Source organism: Manis javanica, chromosome 10, assembly GCF_040802235.1.
Source record: "Manis javanica isolate MJ-LG chromosome 10, MJ_LKY, whole genome shotgun sequence".
NCBI lineage: Eukaryota > Metazoa > Chordata > Mammalia > Pholidota > Manidae > Manis > Manis javanica.
Genome location: NC_133165.1, coordinates 107746454 through 107770588, shown reverse-complemented (window position 1 = coordinate 107770588; position 24135 = coordinate 107746454). Strand labels below are relative to the sequence as shown.

At 42.2% G+C, this 24135-nt stretch overlaps 1 protein-coding gene across 5 annotated transcripts in view; it reads right to left on the bottom strand.

The window, feature by feature from the left end:
• The window catches only part of HMGXB4 (HMG-box containing 4), a 29136-nt gene extending 9401 nt beyond the window's left edge, over positions 1-19735 (bottom strand). The window contains exons 1-6 of one of the 5 annotated variants that reach the window (XM_017667561.3): positions 19621-19681; positions 15066-15155; positions 14274-14422; positions 13956-14034; positions 12223-13175; positions 755-836 (exon numbers count right to left, since the gene is read on the bottom strand). In XM_017667561.3, the coding sequence (XP_017523050.1) occupies positions 755-836; positions 12223-13175; positions 13956-14034; positions 14274-14422; positions 15066-15096 (1294 nt within the window). In that variant the 5' untranslated portion in view covers positions 15097-15155; positions 19621-19681. Of the gene's footprint in view, positions 1-754; positions 837-12222; positions 13176-13734; positions 13850-13955; positions 14120-14273; positions 14423-15065; positions 15156-19620 lie in introns of those variants that run through there. The other 4 variants (XM_017667564.3, XM_037007060.2, XM_037007061.2 and 1 more) reach the window with 4 other exon arrangements.
• Between the last annotated feature and the right edge of the window lie 4400 nt (positions 19736-24135).

Genomic DNA, 24135 nt, shown 5'->3' with positions numbered 1-24135 from the left:
TCTTTATTTGATCCCATGAGACAGGGCTTATCAATTTAGGTTAAAGAAAATATGTTACATAGAATTTGATAGAAGATAGAATTCTATTGAATTTCTGAGAGCTCAGAACCAAACAAGAATTTCTGCAGGGCACACAGAGCATCTTGGAAGCAATCCTCCAGGTGTGTAATGCTGCCCTCTTCACCGGATAGCAAGGTCGTGTGTTATAAAGCACATTCATATCTTTTATGGTACTTTCATGTATGCCTCACAACAACCTTGTTGAGAAGGTTGGGAAGCTATTTTACACATTAGGCAAATGAGATTTGTAGAGATGAAGTGACTTGTCAAGGTCTGAGTGTAGTGTTTTTCTCACCTCGGCAACTTCTAATATAGAGACAAATGTGAACAATATTATGTAAGTCTAAGTTGCCCCACCGTAACTCCATACCCAAGGGCAGTTTAAAGAGAAGGTCAGCTGTAGAATCTTGGAAATAAACAACTGCATACTTATGTACTGTGCTTCAAAACTGGTACTGTTACTGTTTCCTATTTTATCAGTAAGAGATATTAATAGAAAGCTTATTATTTCTTTTATGGATGGGGTTAACTGAAGACAAAAATCTAAAGTGACTTGCAGAACTGAGGGAGGAAATGAGATTTGTGTTCTTCTAATACTATGGGGAGAAGCTGCCTGCTGACTGACTGAATTAATTGCACCACTTCTGAAATAGAAAAAGGAAAGTAAGAAAATGAAAGTCAGTAATGTCCTTACCTATACCTGGATGGTCAGCCACAATGGTTACACGATACTCTTTACAGAACACCTGGTAGGCTGACATGTTCTTCTTTTTTGGCTAGCTCCACAAAAATAAGAACAGGGTAAGACTTCATTAGAAGACAAGTTGAGTAACCCTGAATCTACGGTAACAAAATAGAAAAAACAGCTCTACTTTTTCATCAAGGGAAGAGTTCTAAATTACTAACTAGCTTTCTGAAACAGGATAATTAATTTTTAATCCACGTTACTTATTATTCAGAGATGAACATCAGTTTTACTTTTAGAAGGTAAAAAGCACATGCTAAATTATTTTTAGATCTTTTCGGGTTGCTGTAGCTATATAATTATCTGTAAAGTCTTTTATTCTTCTTTCATACAATCCCATGTTACTTCTTTCTTTTAGAACTAACTGCTAAGAAAATCTTTACCTCTCCTGCAGTGTCTATTTTTCTCATCTTTGAAAATAAGAACCACATAATTTCCCTTTACTTTGGGGCAACAACAAAATGTATGTTCATTTTGTTCCTCTGGTTTTGATTTCTAATCATACAATTTTCTTGACCCCGCTTTTACTATCACTTGTTTAACATTATTTATTATTCACGTTCTTGTGGCCCAAGATGAGAAGTAAATAACTGAAGAAAATTCTTTAGTAGTCAATGTAAGATGATCTCTTTTACTTCAACAAATTGCTTTGTACTACTTGAAGCATGCTTATTCCTCCCTGTATTATAACAATTCCAAAAGCAGTGCATGATTTTTGAGAAATAAAAATCAAACACGATTTTAAAGCCAGCTCAATGAGGGGCATATGAAACAAAAGATTATATATTACTATGCATTCGATTTTACAACTATTCATACCCTGAGGAAAAAAAGTTTATTTTCCTACTTGAAAAGGTGTATTAGATAGTAATTGCCCAACCTCTCATTCTGAGGATGAGAAAAAAAAGAAACACCTGGGACCCACAACTAAGCCAGTTATAACAACTACACACCAGGCAGCCTGGGCTATGCACTGTGGGCCAAAGAAAGAAAATACGTTGCTTCATTACAGAAAAAGTTACTATTTAAAAATAAAAGATCATCCGTTTATAATCTTTATGTAATAAACTGAGATGTTTCAGTACTGCTTTCCTTAAAACCTCATCTGTAAGTATCAAAATTTGACTAAAAGTCCTCCATCTCCTCCCATGATAGTCCTCTCTGGTCCTGCAGTTAATATAATGACATGAATGTTTGGTACTTTAAAGCTACTGGGAACTTTTGATTGCCTAGAAAGTCAGATTTTATGACCAAAAACAAACCAACAAAGAACACAGTCCTGTCTCATGACTTCAGAGTTGTGTCATTCTAAAATAAGCCTCATCATATACTTTGTTCACCTTAGATCTTACTGTTGTTTTCATAAAATAACTACCCTCAAAGACCAAGACTAGCCAAGGCATGACAGTAGAAAAGCTTCTGTGATGGCACTGACTTTAATTCCAAAAGGGATTCTGAAACTATTTGGAGGGATGGAAACCTTCTGGGGACACCTTCCAAAGTCACCACTTTGAATGAGGGAGCACTTTTTTGGATATAAAAATTATGGCATGTTTGTTACAAATTTAGCTTAAAAGATTTTACACTAACCTTTTAAAAACAGCTTATCCACAGGCTTGACATTTGGCCATATTATAAAACTTGCAAGGAGTTTTAACAATGTTTTCCCAAACATGATTATCATGCTGTAAAAGTTTAATGCCCTCTGCGTCACAAGGCTCTCTAAAACTATCACAAAAGCACAACTACCTCTACAACATTAACCACAACTCTTACCCATTATGTTAGATCCAAACCTATATACTGAAGAAAGGGATTCCTCTCATTACTCTCATAAGGGACTCTATTCAGTTATGTGGACAACAGCCAGCATTTATTGTGTACCTGTGCAGGGTATGGTGATAGTTCAGACAATGAGCTTTTGAAGCCCAGAACTGATTCTAAGGCAGTTAAACAGGATCAAATAGTGGAAAGCACATGCAATTTCAAGTTTAAAGGCCCACCATCTTTTCCCAACCTTACCTTATATTAATTATTTGATCTTGAATAAGATGCATGAAAAGTAGATTGCTCTTGTGACATGTGTTATTAAAAGTATTTCACCGGCAAAGAAGCAGGGACTAAAAAGGATTCAAAGTAACAGAAATGTAACCTATCAAAATCCTCTGACTCTCATTTATTAATATTTATTGATTATCTGCCATATGCCAGACATTGACATTTAGCCAAGAATCAGACACATACTGTACAGGTAAGATAGATACATATTTGTTACAATAATAAAATGTGATGGCATTAAGGGGAAAGCACCGGGTGCTATAGGAACATGTAGCAGGAGGCCTCACCTAATTAGGCCTCAGAGAAAGACTCTGGAGGAAGTGACATTTAATCTAGGCCTGAAAGCTGGGTAGCACTAGCCAGATGAAGAGTGGGCACGTGTGTTCTAGGCAGAGGGAATATGTGGCAGCACTCATCAAAGACAGGGCTAGGAGATGATGTTAGAGAAGCAGGGAGAGCCCAAAGATCGATGCTTCAGAACAAACCAGGGGGCTGCTGCAGTAGTACTCAGGACGGGTGACGAAGGCCTACACAGCTAAGACATGGACTGCAGAAAAGGGGGGTTTGGAGAAGTTGGAAAGGAGGGAGAGGTGGCAGGATTTACCGGAGACAGTATGGCAAATTGGAAACAGCCTGGGATTTGGAGGCCAACAGATTTAGGTTAGAATCCTGACCATTCTATTCACTGCTTCACTGCAGAGCTTTAGTTTCCTTGTAAGTAAAACTTGGATAACACCACTTAACTCACAGGTGGGAATTAAATAGTATTTGGCACTTCAGCATGTACTTGATATTATTTCTGTGGTAGGCAGAATTCCAAGATTTGTGCACCCCTGGTGACACACCTTGTATAATGCACTCCCTTTGAGTGTGAGCACTGGTGAATATTGTGGGATATCACTCCCGTGATTACATTGTTACACGGCCAAAGGGACTTTGTGGATGTAATTAAGGTACCTGGTGAGTTAAATCTGAGTTAATCAGAAGGGAGATTTTCCTGAGTGGGCCTGACTGTAGAAGGTGAGTCCTTAAAAGAGACAAGATCCAACAGCAGACACTCTCTTGCAGACCTTGAACGTGAAGTTCTACTGAAGGGCCCCCACCCATAAGATGGCGAACTCACCCCTCGCCCCCCCCTAATCCCAGCACCTAGCCAATAGCCACCAGCCCCGTAGAAGTGACACCTCAATCAGCTCATGCCCCTTCCTATATAACCCAGCACCTTTCCCTAATAAAGCGGAATTCTCCGGTGAATTGCTGCTGTGTGTCGCTCCTTTCCTTTCATCTACAACTGCAAGGAATTGAATGCTGCCAACAACCTGGAGGACCTTCAGCCTCAGATGAGAGCCCAGCTCTGGCCGACATCCTGGTTCAGTCTTGTGAGTGACTGAGCAGAGAACCTGGCTGAGCTCTATCTGGACTTCTGATGTACAGAATTGTGGAATAATAAGTGGATGTTGCTTTAAACTGCTAAATTTGTGGTAATTTGTTATGCCACAATAGGAAACATTGAGTTCTTTTTCCCCCCCTCTATGTGTTTTTCAAAATAGAAATTATCGCATACAAAAAACAGATACAGGCTTTAAAAAAAACCCAGAAATTCCAGTGAAGGATAGGATGAAATAATTTGACCTGCATCAGACAAAGGAAATAGCAGCAAGGGCTTTAACATTTCATTTAATAGGCAAGGTCCTATTTTTAGTATTCTTCTGGTGAAGCTAGCTTGTTTAGAGATGTCACAGAAGTGAGTTTGGGATGCTGTATCTCATTTACTTATTAATAGTTCACTTCCTAAAATGCTCTAAGTTTTCTAACTAACGCTCTCACCTTTCAAATCCCCTTTTATTGGGCCCAAGATACAGTGGAGTGGCATTACACAGACAGGAGTTAATCTAAGTTCTATATTTGGCCATTGAAGAGCAAAAAGGAGAGATGGATTGATTAGTCTGGGTGATTCCACTCATGAGCCTATTCCTTGGAGTGTGACAGCAAAAACCTGCTATCCCTAGACAGTTCCTGTATGTCTCTCTCAGTATGTGCAACTCACTACTCGGGTGAGGTTCTGGTTTACAGCTGACATAATTTTAAAAAATAAAATAAGATTATGGCTCCTGAACATATGCCAATGACTTCATTTGGTGCTGAAGAGAGAAAAATCCAGTGGCATTGGGCTGGCATTCTGTTGGGTTCAGAATCTGTCTGCCTTCATCATGGAGCCCTCCTAACGGATTTTCAAGGAAAATGCTGACGACTTAATAATTTTCGCCGTACGTGCTGACCTTAGGACCTAACCATTGTGCAAGATGCAAACTCCAGTCTGTTGTCCTAGAGCTCAGAATTCAAACTTAAGGGTTAAAATTTTTTCACGGCACAGCCATTTTTCAAAATTAGTAGTTAGAAATATACAAATAACAGATATCTCTACACATATAAAGCATTTCCATGTGATTGCAGATGCAAGGCCAGTAATTCCAAATGCAAGGCCAGTAATTCTACTCCAGACTTTGGAATCCAAGAAAACATAATGACAAGCAAATCACAATGGTTACATCTGCAATAACATGGACTCCCCTTTAATTTAAGGAAATGTTAGTGTTTCAAAAGCTTGGATACTTTATTATCAGTAGCAAATGGCTAAGCAAGAAGTTCACTTACTAGTGTGACTTATAATGTTGTAATTTTACAGCTAGAACCTCCTTTAAATGTTTTATGGCATATCACAATATCAAGACCATTCAAAGAGCAACTTCTTAATACTCTTTAGAAAGCAGTCATGCTTAACTTTTTTTAGTCATAAGACTCTTTGAGAATCTGACAAAAATCCCTCTTCAAGCCTATCCATGACTGTAGTTTAAGAACCTGTTTTAAAGGATAAAACATCTGGGGTGAAAGGAAAAACAATTTTATGAACTTTAAAAATGAATCTTGGCTTTCTGCTGTAGATGACAGGAACCCAATTTCCTCACTGATAATAACACTGTGTAGAAGATATTATAAAAGCTTTATCTGGAGAGACTCATTTAAACTTTGAACTAGGTCACAGAGGTCACATGACCTGTCTCCAGTACCCAAGAAGCACACCAATGAGCTGTAAAAAACAGGCATTATAACATCTGTTTTTGCTCCTTGGAGACCCTGTTTTCTTCCTGGTTCTTATTTTCCAAATAGGTGAGAAAACAGCAGAGTTTGCTCCTAAAAGGTGAGTATTACATTTAAAAGCAAAACAAAACAAAAAACAAAACCATAAAAGCATAGTTTCCTTGTTTAGTCTAATATGTGAAATGAGTGAAAGAAAAAAAAGGTTTAAAAAGGCATTTTCAAGTGTATTTTATGATTTTGAAGAACTTGGGATGAAAGCAATAGTGACTGTACCAGCAGCTATTGACTAAGCCATACCCTGTGCTGAGCGTGTTACATGTATCATCTTATTTAATTTAAATGACCTTGTGTTACAAATGAGCAGAGAAGTGAGGAAACAATCTCAAGAGAACAAAGCTAGTAAGTAGCAGATTAGAACAAGAATCCAAGTTAGCTGAATGGAGTTCAAGAGTCCAGCCACTTCATTAAATGAAAACTGCCTCTTCAACTTGAAAATGTTATCTGTGTCTCCACAGGACACATCTCAGACACCAACACACTATATTGGTTTCCTTTGGCATAGAATCTACTTTTAGCTTTTTCAAAGATGCATCATGGTACTGGGTAGCCATCTTTTTAAGTTTTGGAAAAGCATGTGCTATAGAGTAAGGAATACGGGCTTGTGGTTACAGAAACCTCTATTAAAAATTCTGTTTTTCCCTCCAGCTGTTTTCTGCCAACTGAGGCTAATGATACCTTTCAATCAAGACCATTATATATGGAAAATGGCTAGAAGAGTCTGGCACAACCAGGCACTCAATAGATGGTAGCTACTAACTCTTGCTATTTATTACTGCTGTTACTCAACTTCAGTTTTGCCAGTGAGTTTATGTAGTACCATCACAAGGCTAGCTATATCTCAGAATTTAGTTCACTAGTGGATCAACAAGGCCTGAGTGTGCCAGGCATTAGGCCAACTGACCAGCCTTCGTTGCTTAGAGGAAATGTGACTATTCAGGAAACACACAGAAACAGAAGTCATGCCTCTGACATGACAACACTGCAGGTTGTTATTCTGTGTGGCAGTGAGTGGGCTTCTATTGACATAGCGAAACCAAAAGTAAAGAACATTTGAAACGCTATCATATCCTGCTCCTCCAATATGAACAAAAAACTTCTACTCCAGTGGGATGATCTTTAAGGGCAAATCATCAAGAAATTACCGTACGATTTCTCTATTACTCTTTAGAAAGTGGGATGCAACAGTCAACCAACAAACACACAAACAGATAAAAAACCACTCCTAAAACAAAACTCAACACTGAAAATGCTACATTTCACCAGGCAAACAGTTCAATTTTCCTTCTTTGTATGAGCCAAAATTTCCAGTAAGAGCTTCCCACCTGCTGCCCTTGCTTCTCACTCTTTCAGGAAGGCTGCGCATCCGGCTTCCATTCTTCCCACGACGCCGGAACTCCTTGTCCTCTAGGATGATACTGATCTATTCCGAAATCATCTGTTCCCTCACTTCTTCACGCTGATCCCTCTCTTCCTTCTCCAGCGCTCTACAAGATTCTGCTCTTATCCACTCATATATTTCATTTATCATACATCTATTTCTAATTCTAGCTCCAACTATCTGAATTCTAGGTCTCCCATTTTCATCTTTCTCTGGAAATTCTCCTGAGATGATGATTACAACAACCAACGTTCAGTGAGTGCTCACTAGTGTGCTGGGCACCGTGCAAAGGCAGAGGTCCCAAGCTTTGTTGGTTCATGGTGCCTATGTGGGTTTTCAGGTGGTACTTGCTTTTTAGCACAGTAATCACTGAAAACCCAGCTTTGAAAAGATATGGCATTATGGAAAGGAATGTAACATGGTAAGAAATTGGAACTCTGAATTACTTTGCGCTAGTAGTTCATAAGGTACCTGACACATGTCAAGTACTTCTTTTTCCCTCAAAAATTATTCAAAATATACAGTGGTGGCCCTGTGAGTTTGCTGTGGCACACGAGAGCGCCTTGGCACACCAAGGCGGTAAACACTTTCACATGTTATTACCTCACTTAATCCTCAACAACCCTACTAAGTGGGTCTATTATCATCCTCACCTTATCATACGCGGAGAAGATAGGTAACTTGTCCGACATCACATAGCTTCTAAGCGGTAGAGCCAGGACTTGAATGCAAGTGGTCTGGCTCATCAGCCCATACTTTAACCACCCGAACATGCTAAATCTCTGGATGCTGTATCTTAAAATCTAAACCTAATGTATCTTCTTTTCTCAAACCAGCCATTCCCATTGCTTCTCTGTTTTTATTATAGTCCTGATCATAGAAAGGACACACAGCGGCCATCAGCATTTCTGCCAGCTGGCTTGCCAGTCTGTCCACTGTTGGCTGAGGGAACACTATTCCTGAAGCATTCCTTTCTGTATCTAGATGGACTTTCAGATAGTTCCTTTTTATGCTGAAACGAAACCCAGGAAAGGATTTTTTTTTAAGCTCCATAGGAAAGGTTTTATGCATAGGTTAGGCTTAAAAAAAACAAGGCATGTTTCCCGTAAGTATCTGTTGGATAAATAAATTATTATCCTCAGTGTATGACTACTTCAGGTTTGGCCAGTCATAATCAAATACTGAATCTTAATAAGGTTTTAGCTATAAACTAAAATTCATTTTTCACTAGCAATTGTTAGACACATGGGGAATTATAAATCCCTACCCTTGAGGAGATCATAATTTTATTTTCTAAGGCACCAAGGTTCAAAACCTTAAGGGACATCTTTATACTCATTTATGTTTCTGGCTTCCCAGATCCAAGCCCAGTTGCCACATCTTGTCAGCTTTTCCTTCCAAGTCTCTCTTGCATCTGCCTATTCAACTTTATTTCTATCAGGCTTTTATAACTGACCCTGGACTATAATAACCTCCTGGGTGGTTTGTCACAAGTCTCTCGTCAGTCTAGTCTACCTGGTAGAGCTGTACTATTTTATACTTAAATTATCAGTTAGAGCTCAAAGCAAAAGTGAAGGAACAAAACAGTAGCAGACTCACAGACTCCAAGAAGGGACTAGCAGTTACCAAAGGTTGGGGAGGGTGGGTGGGGAGGGAAGGAGAAGGGGATTAAGGGGCATTATAATTAGCATTCACAATATCGGTAGGTCACGGAGAAGGCAGTGTAGCAGGTAGAAAACAAGTAATGTCTCCATAGCATCTTACTATGCTGATGAATAGTGACTGCAATGGGGGGGGGATTTGATAATATGGGTGAATGTTGAAACCACAATGCTGCTCATGTCAAACCTTCATAAGATTGTATATCAATGATACCTTAATTTAAAAAAATGATCAGTTATGGCTTATCTAAACCTTGCTCAGAACCTCAAAGTGCCCACTGCCAAATACCTACTTTGCCATTCAAGATTTTTCAGTTTGCTCCCAACCTACCTTTTCAATGCTGTTTTCATCCATATACTCATTCACTTTACGTATACCACAAAATGCTTACCAAGGACATTGAGGAGTTGAAGGTAACAGTAAGGTGACTAACCCAGTCCCTAAGGAGCTAAAACATCCTCAAAGAGTTTGTAGCCTTTAATAGGGGAGACAGAATATGTGCAGATATAACTCTAATAAAAGGAAGAAAATAAGTGTAGTAACTTCCCATAGCAAGACATCACGGGAATTCAGAAATCAATTCTGATGGGAGGGTCAGGACGTCTTAGAAGAGGTGGCATTTGATTAGGTCCTGAAGGGAAGGCAGAGTTCAGTATTGAAGGGGAAGAAGGTCACTGCAAAAAATGAGCAAAGGAATGGAGGTAAGAAAGGAATGTTTGGTTTCTCCACAGTATATGTAAAGTGGACTCATAAGAAATAAAGCTCAAAAGGGAGATTGAGGGCTTAATTACAGTTATGAATGCTTGCTTGGCCAAGGGTGTAGACTCCAATATTTATTCATTCAACAAGTATTTATTGCCTATCTACAAAAGGCCAGACCACAGGTTGAGTACTAAGGAAGGCAGACATGATCCTGGTCCTCTAGGAGCTCACAGTCTAACTTAAAGGCAGTAAGGATCCACTGACAACAAAGAGGAGGACTGTCATCATCTAAGTGGTACCTAAGATCATGTGGCATCGATGTGTAAGATTAACTGCATGGAGAGAGAAACAGAAAGAAGGCCATCTACTACACTAAGTACAGAGAGGGATGAGGCCTAAGACAGGGGCAGTGGTGACGAGAACACAAAGGCGTGCAAGTTACTAAAGAGGAAGAGTATCAGGCTCAACAGCTGAGTGGAAACAGAGAAGGGGAGCAGAGAAGAGGGGAAAGGTAAAAGTGGACCGTAAGGCTGGAAGAAGCAGGCTATGGATGGCTCTGGGGGTGAAGGGGTATGATGAGCTGCCTGGGATGATGACAATGTCTGTATTTTGACAGAGGTTTGGTCACACAGGTGCGTGCATTTATCAACACTCATCAATGGAATACTGAACACTTCTTTACTTACCGTATGTAAATTTTACCTAAAAAAAACCCTGAAAACAAACATTGAGCTTAAGTTAATAATATTAAAGCTGAAGTGTTTAGGGGTGAAGTATGTGATATCTATAACATATTTCAAGACACAAAGAGGTAAGATGGATTGATGGACAGATGTATAATAGAGCAAAGAGCAAAACAGTAACTATAGCATCTCAGTAGGTTGCATATGGTGTTCATTGTACAATTCTTTCAATGCTTTTTGTTTAAAAAAGTTTATAATAAAGAGTTGAGGAAAATAATAAGCACACAGTTTGCGTGTGGGTTGCCTGGGAGGACATGGAGTAGAGAAGGAGATACAGGAGATGTCGCAGATTGGGGGTCTGGACGATGAGCTCCATTAGTGACACGTGGGTCTGAGGTGACCAAGGCATCCAGGTAGAAATATTTATCAGGCAGTTAGATACCCAGGACCAGAGTTCAGTTGGTTTGCTGCGTTACTTCCTGAACATCTCCCTGCCTCCGTGCATTCTCGGCCACTGAAATCCTGGGATGCTTTGAGCTTTCTCAGGCCACCCTGCTCCCTGACATCCAGCACTGTAAGATTATGGTTTTATGTGTCACCAGAATGGAAGTTCTTAGGATAAATGGAATCTTACGTACAGAATGTATACTATTTCATGAAGCAGTTTTCAAATAAACAAATGAGCAAAACCTGACCTAGTATCTAATCATTCATGTCTTCATGCTCACAGGGACTCTTGGCTCAGAAGGTACAGTTTTGCTTTTGTTTCTAAGATATACACACATTCTTAAAAAGCAGTCTGCAGTGGGGAGAATAACTTGCATCTCTGATTTAGACAGAAATGAAACTGCCATTCCCAAATTCTTAATATATTTTTCTCTTTCTTAGTAGCTTTTTGTTCAGATTTTATCTGACATTTAATTTTGAGCACTATAAACAAAGGAAGAAAATGGTTGTCTGTGGATGGCAAATTACGACTTTTTTTTTCTACTGTTCTGAATTTCTAAATTTCAACAATATATTACTTTGATAACACCGGGAAGGTATTTTTTATAGCAAACCTTTCATGACACTGTCATCAGCTCCTAAAGTACAACGGCTAGAAAATCTCTCAAGTTGTGAGAAAGAAATCAAAACAAGGTGGCTGATTTCTCACTGCTATTTCCTCAGGCAACAGTGAGCTCCCTAAGGTCAGGAACTACACCCTGCTCATCTTTGCCCCTCTTTACACCTGTTGTAGCCTTGGGCCTGGCAAACAGTAAGGAAGCACCCAAAAGGTGAAAAGAACATGTATTTGACAAGAATACCAGAAAGTAGCCAACACCAGTTAGTGGCAAGCTATTAGCTTATTCCATTAACTTGGTCATTATTTCCCTAATTCTGAAAGTCTAATTTTCAAAATGAACTCGTAGAATACCTTTCCATCTCTCTCAGCTGCCCCAAGCAGGCAGTGGTGGTGAGTGGAGGAAACTGGGTTTGGCTCCTTCTACGGATTCCAAGTACCAGTCAGAATAAGCTACGGGATTCCTAACCTATGTCCAGCGCAATGGAAGAACAACTCTATTAAGAAAATGCACGAATCATTAAGATTGCTCCTCTTTTGTACCAGACAGACTCAGCCACTGATAAAATTTTGTACTTTTTGTCATTGCAACAGGTTTACCTTGTTACACTCCCAAGTGGCTGACCTCAGAAGCTTATTCCAAGTCCGCTTACTACTATCAAGGAAAACCCTGTTTCACCTCACCCCCACCATGCTTTAAAAGATGCTTTACCTTTTCTCCTCTCTCTCTCTCTTTGTCCTTCTCCTCTTTTTTCTTTTTCTTCTCACTATGCCCATCTGTGTGGAGGCCAGGAAGTGGTGGGAGGGGGGCTGCCGCTCCAGCGTAGGGGAGGCTGGGAGGGGGGCCAGGGGGCACTGTGACCTCTCCCACTGCTGCAGCAGGAAGTCCCGAACTTCTCTTGGACTTGGAGTGTCTCTTCTCTTTGTGCTTCTCCTTGTCCTTCTTTTTTTTGCTCTTCTTTGATTTCTTTTTCTTCTTGATTTCTCGGTAAGAATCATCTATCACTAGCTCCCCAGCCTCTAGCTCCCCACCAGAGGACGAGTCTGATTCTACTAGAATAGGTTCAAGCCCTGAAAGGTCAAGGTTAGCACTGTGGGATTCTGGGAATTGGGAGGCATCAGACCCACAGCCTTCAGGGCCAGGAGATGAGTGTGGGTCTGAGGATGACTTATGCTTCTTCCGGGCTGTTTTCAGAAAGCTCTGTAACTCGTGTCCTAGGAGTAAAGCACCTTGCTCATCCCGAGCCGATTTCTTAGAGGATTTTTTCACAGTCGCTTGTTGAGAGGGGTACTGCAAAGACTCCTCATCAACTGAGCTGCTTCCCTTCTCCTTTGGTGAGAGGATAAGTTTCATCTTTAAACCATCAGGCTCACGAAGGGTCAGCGTCTCTGTGTTCACATAGAGCGGTTTCATTTTTTTTGATTTGTGAGAACCATCCTCCAGGGATAGTTCCCCACTACTGCCACTTACTTTCTTCCTGTGGTGTTCCTTTTTACTCTCTGAATGACTTGAGGAACTAGAGGACTTCTCCCCTGTCTTTTTGGAGGGCTTGGAGCCTGTTGCCAGTGGGGAAGTGATAGCTTTCAACAGGTCCATTGCTGTATCGGCAGACTGTGGGCTGGACTTTTTCTTTTTCTTCTGTGACGATTCCAAAGATGAAATATCTAGAAATAATCAAGAGCAGTAATGTCCACATGATAAAACAACTTACACACGTTTCCTCTCTCACCAGAAACATCCAACTAACACGAGGAAGAGGCTAACAGGAATGATTTCAGGGAGGCCCTTCAACTGATTGCTAACACTCAGAGATGATACCCATGTGCTTCTTGGCTTGGTAGGGTCTGCCTCTGACCCTGGAGCCAGTTCTTGTCACTAGAGTTGTTTCTCTTTACTGAGTCTTCACAGGCAGCCAAAGAGTGCACATTCAGAGGACTGAGCTATAGCTGCGGGATTACAGTAGTTATGATCTGGATCACACTGAAGACCGAGTATCATTTGTTTTTGTGTTCAGGACAAATCCACTGCAGTAAAGGGTTAGTCTCATCAGCTATGTGCACAATGTAACTAAGAAGAAGTGGTCTTGTGAGTAGAAATGCGTTGGACTGAGAAGTAACCCACAGGTGCAGGCCAGAGGGCCCAGGACTACAAATGGCAGAAGGGAGGCTAGGTAAAAATGGGCACAAGAGAAGTGGATGATTGGGGGGAGAAGGAACCTGGTACCTGGTGTATCACAAATGAAGACTGTTCTTCTATGCTGAATCCTCCAAAATACCAGCCCTCCACCTCTCTCCTCCTTCACTCTGGTTTATCGGCACTCAGAACAAGAACCACTCTCCTGTTAAATAGGCCACTGAGTCAGCAACATCTGGATCCCTTTCCCCTACCCCGACTCCAAGAACCAGCGATGTGTTTATCCCACCTGCTGCCCTTGCCAGCCTCACCTCCATAGTGGCGATCATCAGAGGGGTGCTTCCTCTTCTTCTTGTGTGTGTCCGTCCCCAAGAAGTGCAGTTCACTATCCTGGAATCAGAGGAAGAATTGACCGATGAACAAGATGTGAGGCAAAAGCAATTTGGAACCAATCTTGTTCTCTGATGACTTCTGACTTTGGAAAACAAAGTAAGATATAAGAAATATTAAAAATAGATGTGAACGATGTTTATTTTTGTTTAAAGTTTTAAAGAAACTTTTCTTCAAATACTAGGATATATGATATGGAACAGTTTACAACTACCCTAACTCAAATGTTTAGAATTTACCTTTAACTTCTTCTTGGAAGAATTCCTGACCTGAGCAGCGATTTCTTCCTCTTCTCTTAAAAAGTCTTTGTAAGAACGTTTCTTCTCCCGTTGGCTTCGGCCAGCTGCTAGTCCTATGTCCTCAAAGCTGTGATCACCATCAAAGCAATCTGAGAAGCACGGGTTCATTTGGGAAAGGAAATGAGAAGGCAAGTGAGGAACAACCAAAATCACCACATACATAATACAAAAATCCCTCCATTTCCAAATTAAAATGTTTCAGTAAATCCTCTGGAATACAGGCTAGATCCAAGGGGACAAGAATATTTCTTGATGGCTTGGCTGCAAATACAAGAATCAAACCTGCAGAAGCAACGTTTCCATGCTATGCAAAGGCCCAGTGTGCATCCTCAGATATGGTCTCTTAGTTTGATTTGGCAGGTGGACAGACTTGCAGAGGTAAGGTTGAAAAGAACGATTCACGTGCTGTGCTGCTCTGTGGGAGTCCAGTATGTGATTCCATCCCCAGACTCCTGCACACTGGAGCTGGCAAGGACCATGAGTGCTGCAGGGGATCGCCCCGATAGACTACAGAGACTTATATTTCAGATTCTTGTGTTGGTACCCTGTCCTGATTTTCACTTCCATGGGCCCAGTCTGGGGGTGACGTGGAGGCTGAGTGTCATCATAGTGCTCTGGACCATCACTTGGGAGTCCAGGCTATGATGGCCAGTCCTGGTCTCTATGTCCACAGGCTGCAAGGATTGAAGAGGACACCCCCTTTGGAATGCTTCTCAGATTAAGGGGTCATACCTTCTTTCTTCACGTTGTCATCATAAGCCATGGCGGTCCTTTGAGAATGAGTCACTGTGTCCAGGCTCCTTCCCGTCTACAGGACCAGGTCTGAGAAACAAAGAAGGAAAACCCTCCTGTAATGCAAAATCACTGTGGAGAAGCAGCCTTCCAGATGGAACTGCGCAGCGATCCAAGGGCAGACTGGAAGGGCAGGAAGAAATAAAGGAGTGTCTTGTCACCTCCTCATTCTCTTTGTAAAAATACTGGGGTTGAAACTGCAGGGAGTGTACTAGGTTTAAACTGATTATTCAGTTAAAGTTGTGGTTTGGGGAAGTATATAGAATACCTCCCATAAAAAAAATACTTCCAAAATTAAAGGGAATTTCTGGAATGCCAAGAGGACTGACAACACGGAGACAGGGTAAAAACCGACATTAAGTCAGAGGGTTAGGTTCAATCACGGTTACAAAGTGCACAGATAAAGCAGGACGCAGAGCAAGACAGGTTAGAGCAAACATTCAAGACCACAAAATCCTACCATTTGGATTGGTGACAGGCTGAAGTCTACTGTATTGCAATTTAAATAGGAATGCTGACAGTATTATGGGGGTATTGAAGATCTTTGGAATATAATTTCTTAAAGTGCCTTTTGTTGGACTATATGAATTTGCTCAAAATTATAGAAGTGTAAAAGTACACTTCTTATATTAGTTGGCTATGACAGCTTTCAATGCTATTAAGTCTTAGGTGAAAATAAGGAAGAATTATCATTTGTCCACTGGTGATGAAATTTTTAGGAGTAAGATTTTCACGAATTTAAATAATTTTTGTACTTTGAATATTCTAAATGCTATTTTGAATTTGTTAAGAGTATTTTTTGGCATTCAAATTTGTATGTCAATTTTACTTTGGAAATGACAAGCCATAAGCTGCACTTAAGGGAAAGTTCTCCAAATACTTTAAGGAAAGGCAATGTCACAAGTCCTGCAGGAAATTTCAGATTTATATACCAAGTATATAGAAAATGTTCTTGTCCAGTTAGTGAAATGCTTGAGTTGATCTGATTGGTCATTTATTACATTTTATTTTACCTGCAGTACTATAATGGCATTTAGAAATGCTGAAGGACACTCCCGTGAGACACTGCCAATCCCTTCAGGTAAGTATGGAAAACACTGAAGTATGTAACTTTAATGAAAGAAAAGATGAATTTGATCAAAAAGAGAAACTTTCGTAAGAATTACATTTAAAATAAGAGGAAAAAAAACTTAATTGCACAAAGCAGATAAAATACAATGCAGATATGCCTGAATTGAAAATAGAAAAGTATTACCAAGAATGATTTGTAAGATTAAGAAACATAACAAGGCATTTCTCCACTTCCCTAAGAAGTGGAATGAAGAATGGACTTGATCACAGTAACAGAAGCTAGAGTGAAGTAAAGAAACGAAATGAACTGTATTAAAGATAAACTGGAGAACTGCTTGCTTAAAGGGCTTTTCATAGGAAATGAAGGGATAGGTGGTCAGGTCTCATGTAGAAATAGGAGGCAAGATACATAATGTAGCCAGTTTTTCATGTTTCAATGTAGCATTAAGCATTAACATTTCTCAAATACCAATTACTGTCCTCCCCTTTTGACCCACTGGTGCTGACTCCAAAAGGGTTGAGGGGAGGAGGAAGTTGTAGGGAATTATATCCATTCACTGGAACAGTACCTCCTCTCATTGGCATTATGTTGAGTCTATTAGAAAAATATATAAAGATCCCATTAGTTTTCATTAGGCTGATAAGGCCCAGAAATACCATAACTCAAGATCTCAAGTTAAATGTTTTTCATGCCAAATGAATTCTGGTAAAGAATGTTAGAAAAATAACATTAAAAATCTTAAATATTTAACATGAGAAATACAGCTACCTATCTGTTGTCAACAATACCAAATATACTTGTAAATGAAACAAGGGCAAGTCCTGAGATTTAAAGCAGGCCTTCTCTTTAGTAACATCAAAACTAATGGAAAACAGAGCTGACCAGTCTAAGCACCTCTGAACACAGTATGAGAAAGAAAATAATGAGGTGACTTCCTGAACTGTACGAAAGTGCTCATGGTCTCACAACTGACTGCTCTGAAAGCCAGTGGATTTAAGATGCTGTGAAAGGGAACCGAAAATCCGGAGCTGATCCTCAGAGCCACAGCCAATACAGAGAGTATGTGCTGGTGTTAGCATCATGTATTAGAATTAGGCCTGCTACTTAAATTTTCATTAAAAACACTGAAGAGCTTTTTACAAATGACAGAATTAAATAACCTGTAGAAAAAAAATGAATGGGGCCTGGAGGCAAGTCCAATTCACTAAAGAATTGGGACAGCCAAGAGCTTAAAAAACTAAAATTAAACACAGTGGACTATGTCACTCACAACTTGGGTAGACTGAAGGACTGAATTTCTAGGTTCTTTACAATCAGGATATTTTTGGAGCTCGGTTAGTTTTGGTTGCTGACTCATAGAAGAAAGATAAAACCAGATAAAGAAATCTCAAGCAACAGTGTGAAAGAAAGGCAGAGTTAGGGCAACATTTATATAGGCTCAGATGATCCGCATAGTATTCCTTCCAGGTCTTGAATATTATCCCTGATAAATTCAGAGTCGAATGAGGCAGCACACTGGGACTAATGAAAGTGAAAAATACTAGGTTTGATCTTCACATTAGAAAACAGAGGCCATGATTACACTGAATGTTGGCAAACGTGAAACAGGTTTAAAGCCCATTTTCCTGGATTCCGCAATTTTGGAACTGATAGAATTCAATGTTGTCAACTTCAAGAGGCGGGCATAATTTTACAGTTAGGTTCCTCTCAGTGTGTTAAGAAATGACAACATACATGAAAGTTCATTATTAATATTTATGGAAGAAAAAAATGTGTACTTATGAAATACGCAAACTGTTGAATGGCTCCTTCGGGACTTTCTTCGGAATATGAAAAAGGAGAGGCAGAGCTTTTCTTCACTTGCAGATAGGTAGGTATATGCACTATGTTCTGGCACAGTTTTCTGGATTACCAAAGTAATTAGGCAAAACCCCAAATCAGATACAGTACTTCGCTATTTTTAAAGTCCAAATTATAAATCCTGAAATAAAACTTTCAGAAGGTAATTTTTTGAGGTAATCTGAGTTCCAGCAATCACTACCAAGCTTCTTCACCCCAGAATGTAAATGAGTATTGAAAAAGAGGGAACAAAGTCAGCTCCCTCAGTGGCGTGGTAAGCAGAATCCTGAGCTCCAGGCTTCGTCCAAGAGGAGAACCTTCTTCAAGACTCTTGTGTTCTCTTCTTCCAGCATTCCTTTCGGGAATTCAAATTGTCAGTGCAGGAAAAGGAAGATGCACATCCAGTGGCGGCCAGTTTCTGAATCGTTTACTTCTTTGAAGATGAGCAGGTGATGTCTTCCGGTTTCTGAAAGGCCTTCCAATCTCACCACACCGCGACTCCGAGTTCTGGACACTCCCTCCCCCAAGAACCTAAGGATGCAGCACTCACAGCCCCTGCCAGCTCTGGGAACTGCGGAGATCCCGACAGCTTGGGATGGGGATTGAATTCTCTCATTGCACTGCAATTAGGCGGAACCACGACCACCGCACAGATAGGCTGACAACACACATTTCCAAAAAAACGAGCAATACGAATTTTGACAAGCCTTGTCCAATCAACAGGCTTTACTTGGGATGCAGTTATTTATTTATTTATTTCTGCTGTTGGGGGAACAGAATCAGCCACCAGTTTAACCATCAGAAAGGGGGGAGATGATGTTTCTCCTCCTCTGTGTGATATAAACTAAAGTGAATCTACAGGTAATAGCTGTGGGGGTTAAACGGGCCTGTATGGAGAAGATTCCACTACAAAGGTACGCGCACATTGGGTCGCCCGCCAAGAGTGCACACAACACCGGGTTATTTATACAAAGAGCCCCCAGGACCACCCTTTCTGCGGCCCGCACGGCAAGGCAACGGGATTCTCTCGGCAGTTTTGCAGCAACAGCTAGTTCAACAAAGCTCTGTGAAGAGGAAAAGAAGAAAGCTCCTCGCATCCTCTCCTGCCAGCCGAGGACCCAGCCCTCCCGTCGCCCCGGCTGCGGGGCCCTTTCGCCTTGACAGCCCAGAGACCCCGCAGCCCGCGCCCCGAACCGCCGCGGCCCCGACCCGAGTCCCCGCATCCCCGGCGGCCTCCCGGCGCCCCCGAGGGCGGAGACGGCCGCGGCAGGGGGAGGGGCGGCCCCAGCCCGCAGGCCCCCGGGGCGGCTGCACGCCCCCTCCCGGCCCCGCAGCTTTCCCGCCTTCCCCATTTGAACGGCTCCCGCCCGCCTTCCTTCTCCGGCCCGCTCCAGCCCCTTCCCGGGGGCGGCTGCGGCCGCCACTCCAGTCCCCGGCTCGGCCCCTGGGCTAGGCCGCGACGGGCCTGGGACGCTCCCGGGGTGGTGTCGCGCGCCCCAGGCGGCGGGTGGCGGTGGGGCGGGGCCGCTGCGGCCTCCTGGTCGGGGCCCGGCCCGGCCTCGTGGGGGCTCCGCTCCCCGCTACCTTCACTCGGCTCGCCCGGATCCCGCCTCGGCGCCGCCGACCGCCGCCATCTTGGAGAAGGAGAGAAGAGCGCGAGCGGCCAGGGAGCCTCAGTCGAGCCCAGAGCGCAGACTCCGGCTCTCCGGCGAAAGAGCGCCGAGCGCATCGAATGAGCCGCGGAGCTTGCTGAGCTCGGCATCTGGCACTGAGAATTTGCTCTGTGCCGGCCTTGGGCTGGAAGCTTTACGAACATTTTATCATTTAAACCTCACTGCATCCCGGTGAGGTAGGGCTTGTCACATTTTACAGAAGAGAAACAGGCTCAGAGAGGTTAAGTGGTTTGCCCAACTGTACACAGGTAGTTGGGAGTGGGAGCCAGGCTACTACTCCAAGTCTTCTGATTCTTAATGAACCTTCCAAACACGATGCTATTTTCCTCAAGGTATTTTTATGCAACAGGTCCTCTCTTTGCAAAACCTAGATCTTGCAGATTAATAGCAGTGGTGCTTATGTGGAATTTAGCATTTGCATTTGGGTGCGTGGCGTATTTCGGGTGAGGTGGAAGAACACATCTGTATAGCAACGCATTGTAAAATAATTTGGATGGCGAACCATCTGCATTTCTCCCCATAAATTATTTGCATTTTAAAGTTAGAAACAGCCTTCAGACAAATGAAGAGATGTCATACACAGGAGAGTGACTGGTTTTTCTGATTTGGTTTACATAATTTGGACCAACGGGCAGAAATTAGTGTGCACATGTTTTAATACGAAGTCAAACTTATTTTTCTAGAGCAGTTGTTGTGTTTGGCTACCTTGTGACGTAGTGAGCTCCTCGTCACCAGAGAAATTCAAGCAGAAGCTAGTGTCTTTCTGTAGAGCAGAGAGGTTAGAGGTATAGATTGGCTTCCGGACTTGTGAAACCCATGAAACCACGCAAAATTATGTGTTTGTTCATGTGTTTTTCTGGGGTTCAGGTTCCATCAAAGATTAAGAATCCCTGCCTAGTGGGCTTTCCATTCCAGAATGGGATGGGTGCTTTACAGTGATGTAGTAACACTGCTCACTTTACAGACTTAGAAATTGAGACCAAAAGAAGCACAATGATGTCTCAGCCCACACTGCCAATTAGTGATAAGGATTAGAAGCCAGATTATAGGGCTCTTGTTTCTGTGTTCTTTTTACTGTGTCATGCTCTTTCCCTCTGTGCTGGGCAGAATATCAAATTCTATTAAATAATTACTGTTACTGATGCTGGGGTTCTTGTTTGGGGAGCCAAAGAATGAGCTTCACAGTCAAGGTAGGAGAGCAAGGTACAGGCTTTTATTTAGAGATACAGTGAAACCACAGAGCTCCTGGCGACAAGAGAGTCCATAGTGGTGCGCTGTCTAGGGGGTTTTATAGGCAGCTGAGGATTTTTCGAGAACATGAAAAAATTTAGGGGTGTGGACTTGTTAGGTGGTCCCTGAATATTTAGAATTAACTGAACACAAGCAACTTCCTCTGATTTCTCCCTGAGAGACCAGCATCTTGGTCTGGGGGCATATGAAACAAGGCCACCTGCTCAGCCCCCAAGGTGGGCTGAGGCATTGTTTGCTAAAGAGTAAGTGAAGAATTTCTAACGTATTAACTTCCTGGGTATTAAAATGCAATCTTATCTTTAAGGTGGAATCCTTCCTGCCTTTTACTGTGTTGTTTATGCCTGGGCTAAATTAGGTGCCCAGTTTGCAAAATCACTTCATCAGATCTGAAGGAGGACAGACAGCACATAGGCCTTTTAGTATGCTAAAGTGAACCTTACAGATGATTATAAATGGTTAGCATAATAAAACATGTGCTACTCTTCTTTATCTGGGGAACATTAACTGATTTCACTGAAGAATGATTCTAGAGCTCAATGTTTAACATAGAGTTTTAGCAGGGGGGTTTCCTTGCATGTAGTTACATTGCTCCTACTGCAAATATCCCGCCCTCCCCTCTCCGGAGGCCCTCACCTTACTCTGACTACATCCACCGTCCCTGTCTCATTGCAACTGCGAGATGCTGAGATATTAAAACACCTGAGACAGTTGTCGAATTTATTCCCAATATGTAAATGCAGAAAACAAATAAGACTAGTATCATGGCCCTCTTCTTCTCAGCACCCATCCTCCTCACCAAAAAGATAGGCAATGAGTTTCACCAAAACGAATGGAATTGCACTTCTGGGACGCGTTTGTCTGATGTTAGGCTTCCCTGTAAGATACTTAAGAGCCTTAACAATGTAGTTCCCCCTTATTCTTTGGTATTGCTTTAGACGTTTTCAGTTGTAAGTGACAGAAACCCAATTCAAAACAGTTCACTGGAAAAGGAGAATTTATTGGCTGAGATTATTGAAATGTCGAGTGCCTTCAGGCATGGCCGGATCCAGGGAGGGACTCAGGTCTCTTGACATCTATCTGTGGTGCTTTCATCTGAGTTGGCTTTATTCTCAGGCTCCAACAGCTCTAGGCTTTATCATCTCTACTATTAGCCATGTCTCTGGAGAGGAAGTTCTTTTTCCCATTTGTTTTGGCAGGCTTTTATTGCCTGAACTGGATCATGTGTGTCCAAACAGAAAGCAATGACTAGGAACAAAGGTGTGGAGTATGCTGATAGGCTAAAGCAGGTCACATGCTCATCCCACAAAGTAGGGTAAACCCAAGATCGGGTTATTGTCGGAAGGATAATGAGTGCTGGGTAGACAAAACAATAGCTGTCTACCCAATTGTACCATTTGCTTGGACGTAAATGCCTCATGAAGCTCATTTCCCATTGTAGAATGGACATATCAAGTTATTGGTCATCTTAACCTCCTGTAGACCCAAAGTCAGATCATTCCTCAGTCTGTTCTTTCTATTAACCTGCTCCCAGCCTAGTGTAATTGCGTGTGTATTCATTCGTTCATTTAACAAATATTTATTGAAAACAATATGTATTATGCACTGTCTTAGGTGTTAAGAATAATAGAACAGTAAGCAAAATTGAGAGTGTTTGACCCCTGGAGCTTATATGCTTACATAGTTGCGTTGTGGGGCAGAAAACAAATAAATAGATACTACATTAGGTGATGATCAAAGGTGAGAAAAAAAATCCCAGGGAAGAACTCCAATTGGTTGTCTTGGGGTCATGTGATCATTCGATATTGTAATGAACTGTTCCTGGCAGAACTATAAAGTTGAAGTGGAGTAGGAGTCCTTCCACAAAAGAATGGTGGAATCTATTGTGGGAAGACAAATAATAAATCCTCTGCAGTGAGGCAATGAGACTGTATTCCTGCTTTTGAGGTGTTTACTATCTCGCATGCAGCCTCAATTCTTCACATTTCTTGACACCTGCCCGAGCCACACTGACCTCACCATGGCCTAAGCATGTAGTGCCCCATCATGCATCCCTGCCACTGTGTACACATTTCCTTGTCCATATGGGTTCCCCACACTCCACCATTGTTGCTAACTCTGCACCCAGAAAGCTCCTATTTGTTTTTCAAGATGTAACTTGCATGCCCCTCTCCAGGCTACCCTCTCGTGTTGCACACACTGGAGAACACACTTGTAGGACTGCACTTCTCACATTACACTGTAGTAATCTTTTCCCTAATCCTTAAGGGTAGGATCTAAGTCATCTTTGCCCCTCAGGGCATGTGGTATTCAGTGAAGCCTTTTGATGAGATGCTGTTGAGTAAAGAGTGGACCAGGTCATTTTTCTTGGGACTCAAGGAGACAGAGATGAAACCTGCTTGGAGAGTTACAGTAGGTGTAGCAGTGATGCCTTTGGTTTGCTCCATCTGTCTCTCAGCTTCTTGAGAAGACACAGCTGTCCAGACGTAAGGAGAGGCGATCCAACCCCAGCCATGGTAATTGTAATACCTCCACTTGAGCTTTCCTGAGGCTGTTTGGACACTTCAATGGAGGCAAAAGGGCCTTTGTGTCTTTCCAAGCTGGGAGGTTATGAAACTGGGCTGCCCACAGCCAAATCTCCTGCCGGTGGAGGATCTTGTCTGAGACAATGGCAGACACTGAGAGAGGCTTGAAGATGCTCAGTGCCTGGATCCCGCCATCCCCTTCCCCTTCCGTGCTTTGCCACACGAGCCACGATCTCTCCTTCCCCTTTTGTATAATCGGGCCCTTGTTCCTCTTGTCTTTGGAACTTAGAGGAGCTTCCTGGTCCCCAGGTCCTTGCCCATGGGGTGGGGTGGGATAGGATGGGAGGGCATTCCTGGTGGAAGAAACAGGGGACAAAAAGGCAAGGAGACTCAGGGCTGTGCCATATCCTCAGATGACAGGCAGCGACATGTCCAGGCCTGGGGGGGGTCAGTTTCTGGGACTGCTAGAGGACCGCTGTGGCCACACGGAGTTTGTGCGTAGTGTGGGAGGGCTGGGGCCAGCGCCTGTCATCTCCTCCTCACCTGCTTGCCTCTCTCTCCCTCTGTGCATTTCTAGCCTGTGATGTATTTCTTCTTTCCTCCTTTTCCCAGGAAAATTTTTTTTTTTATTATTTTTTATTGAAGGGTAGTTG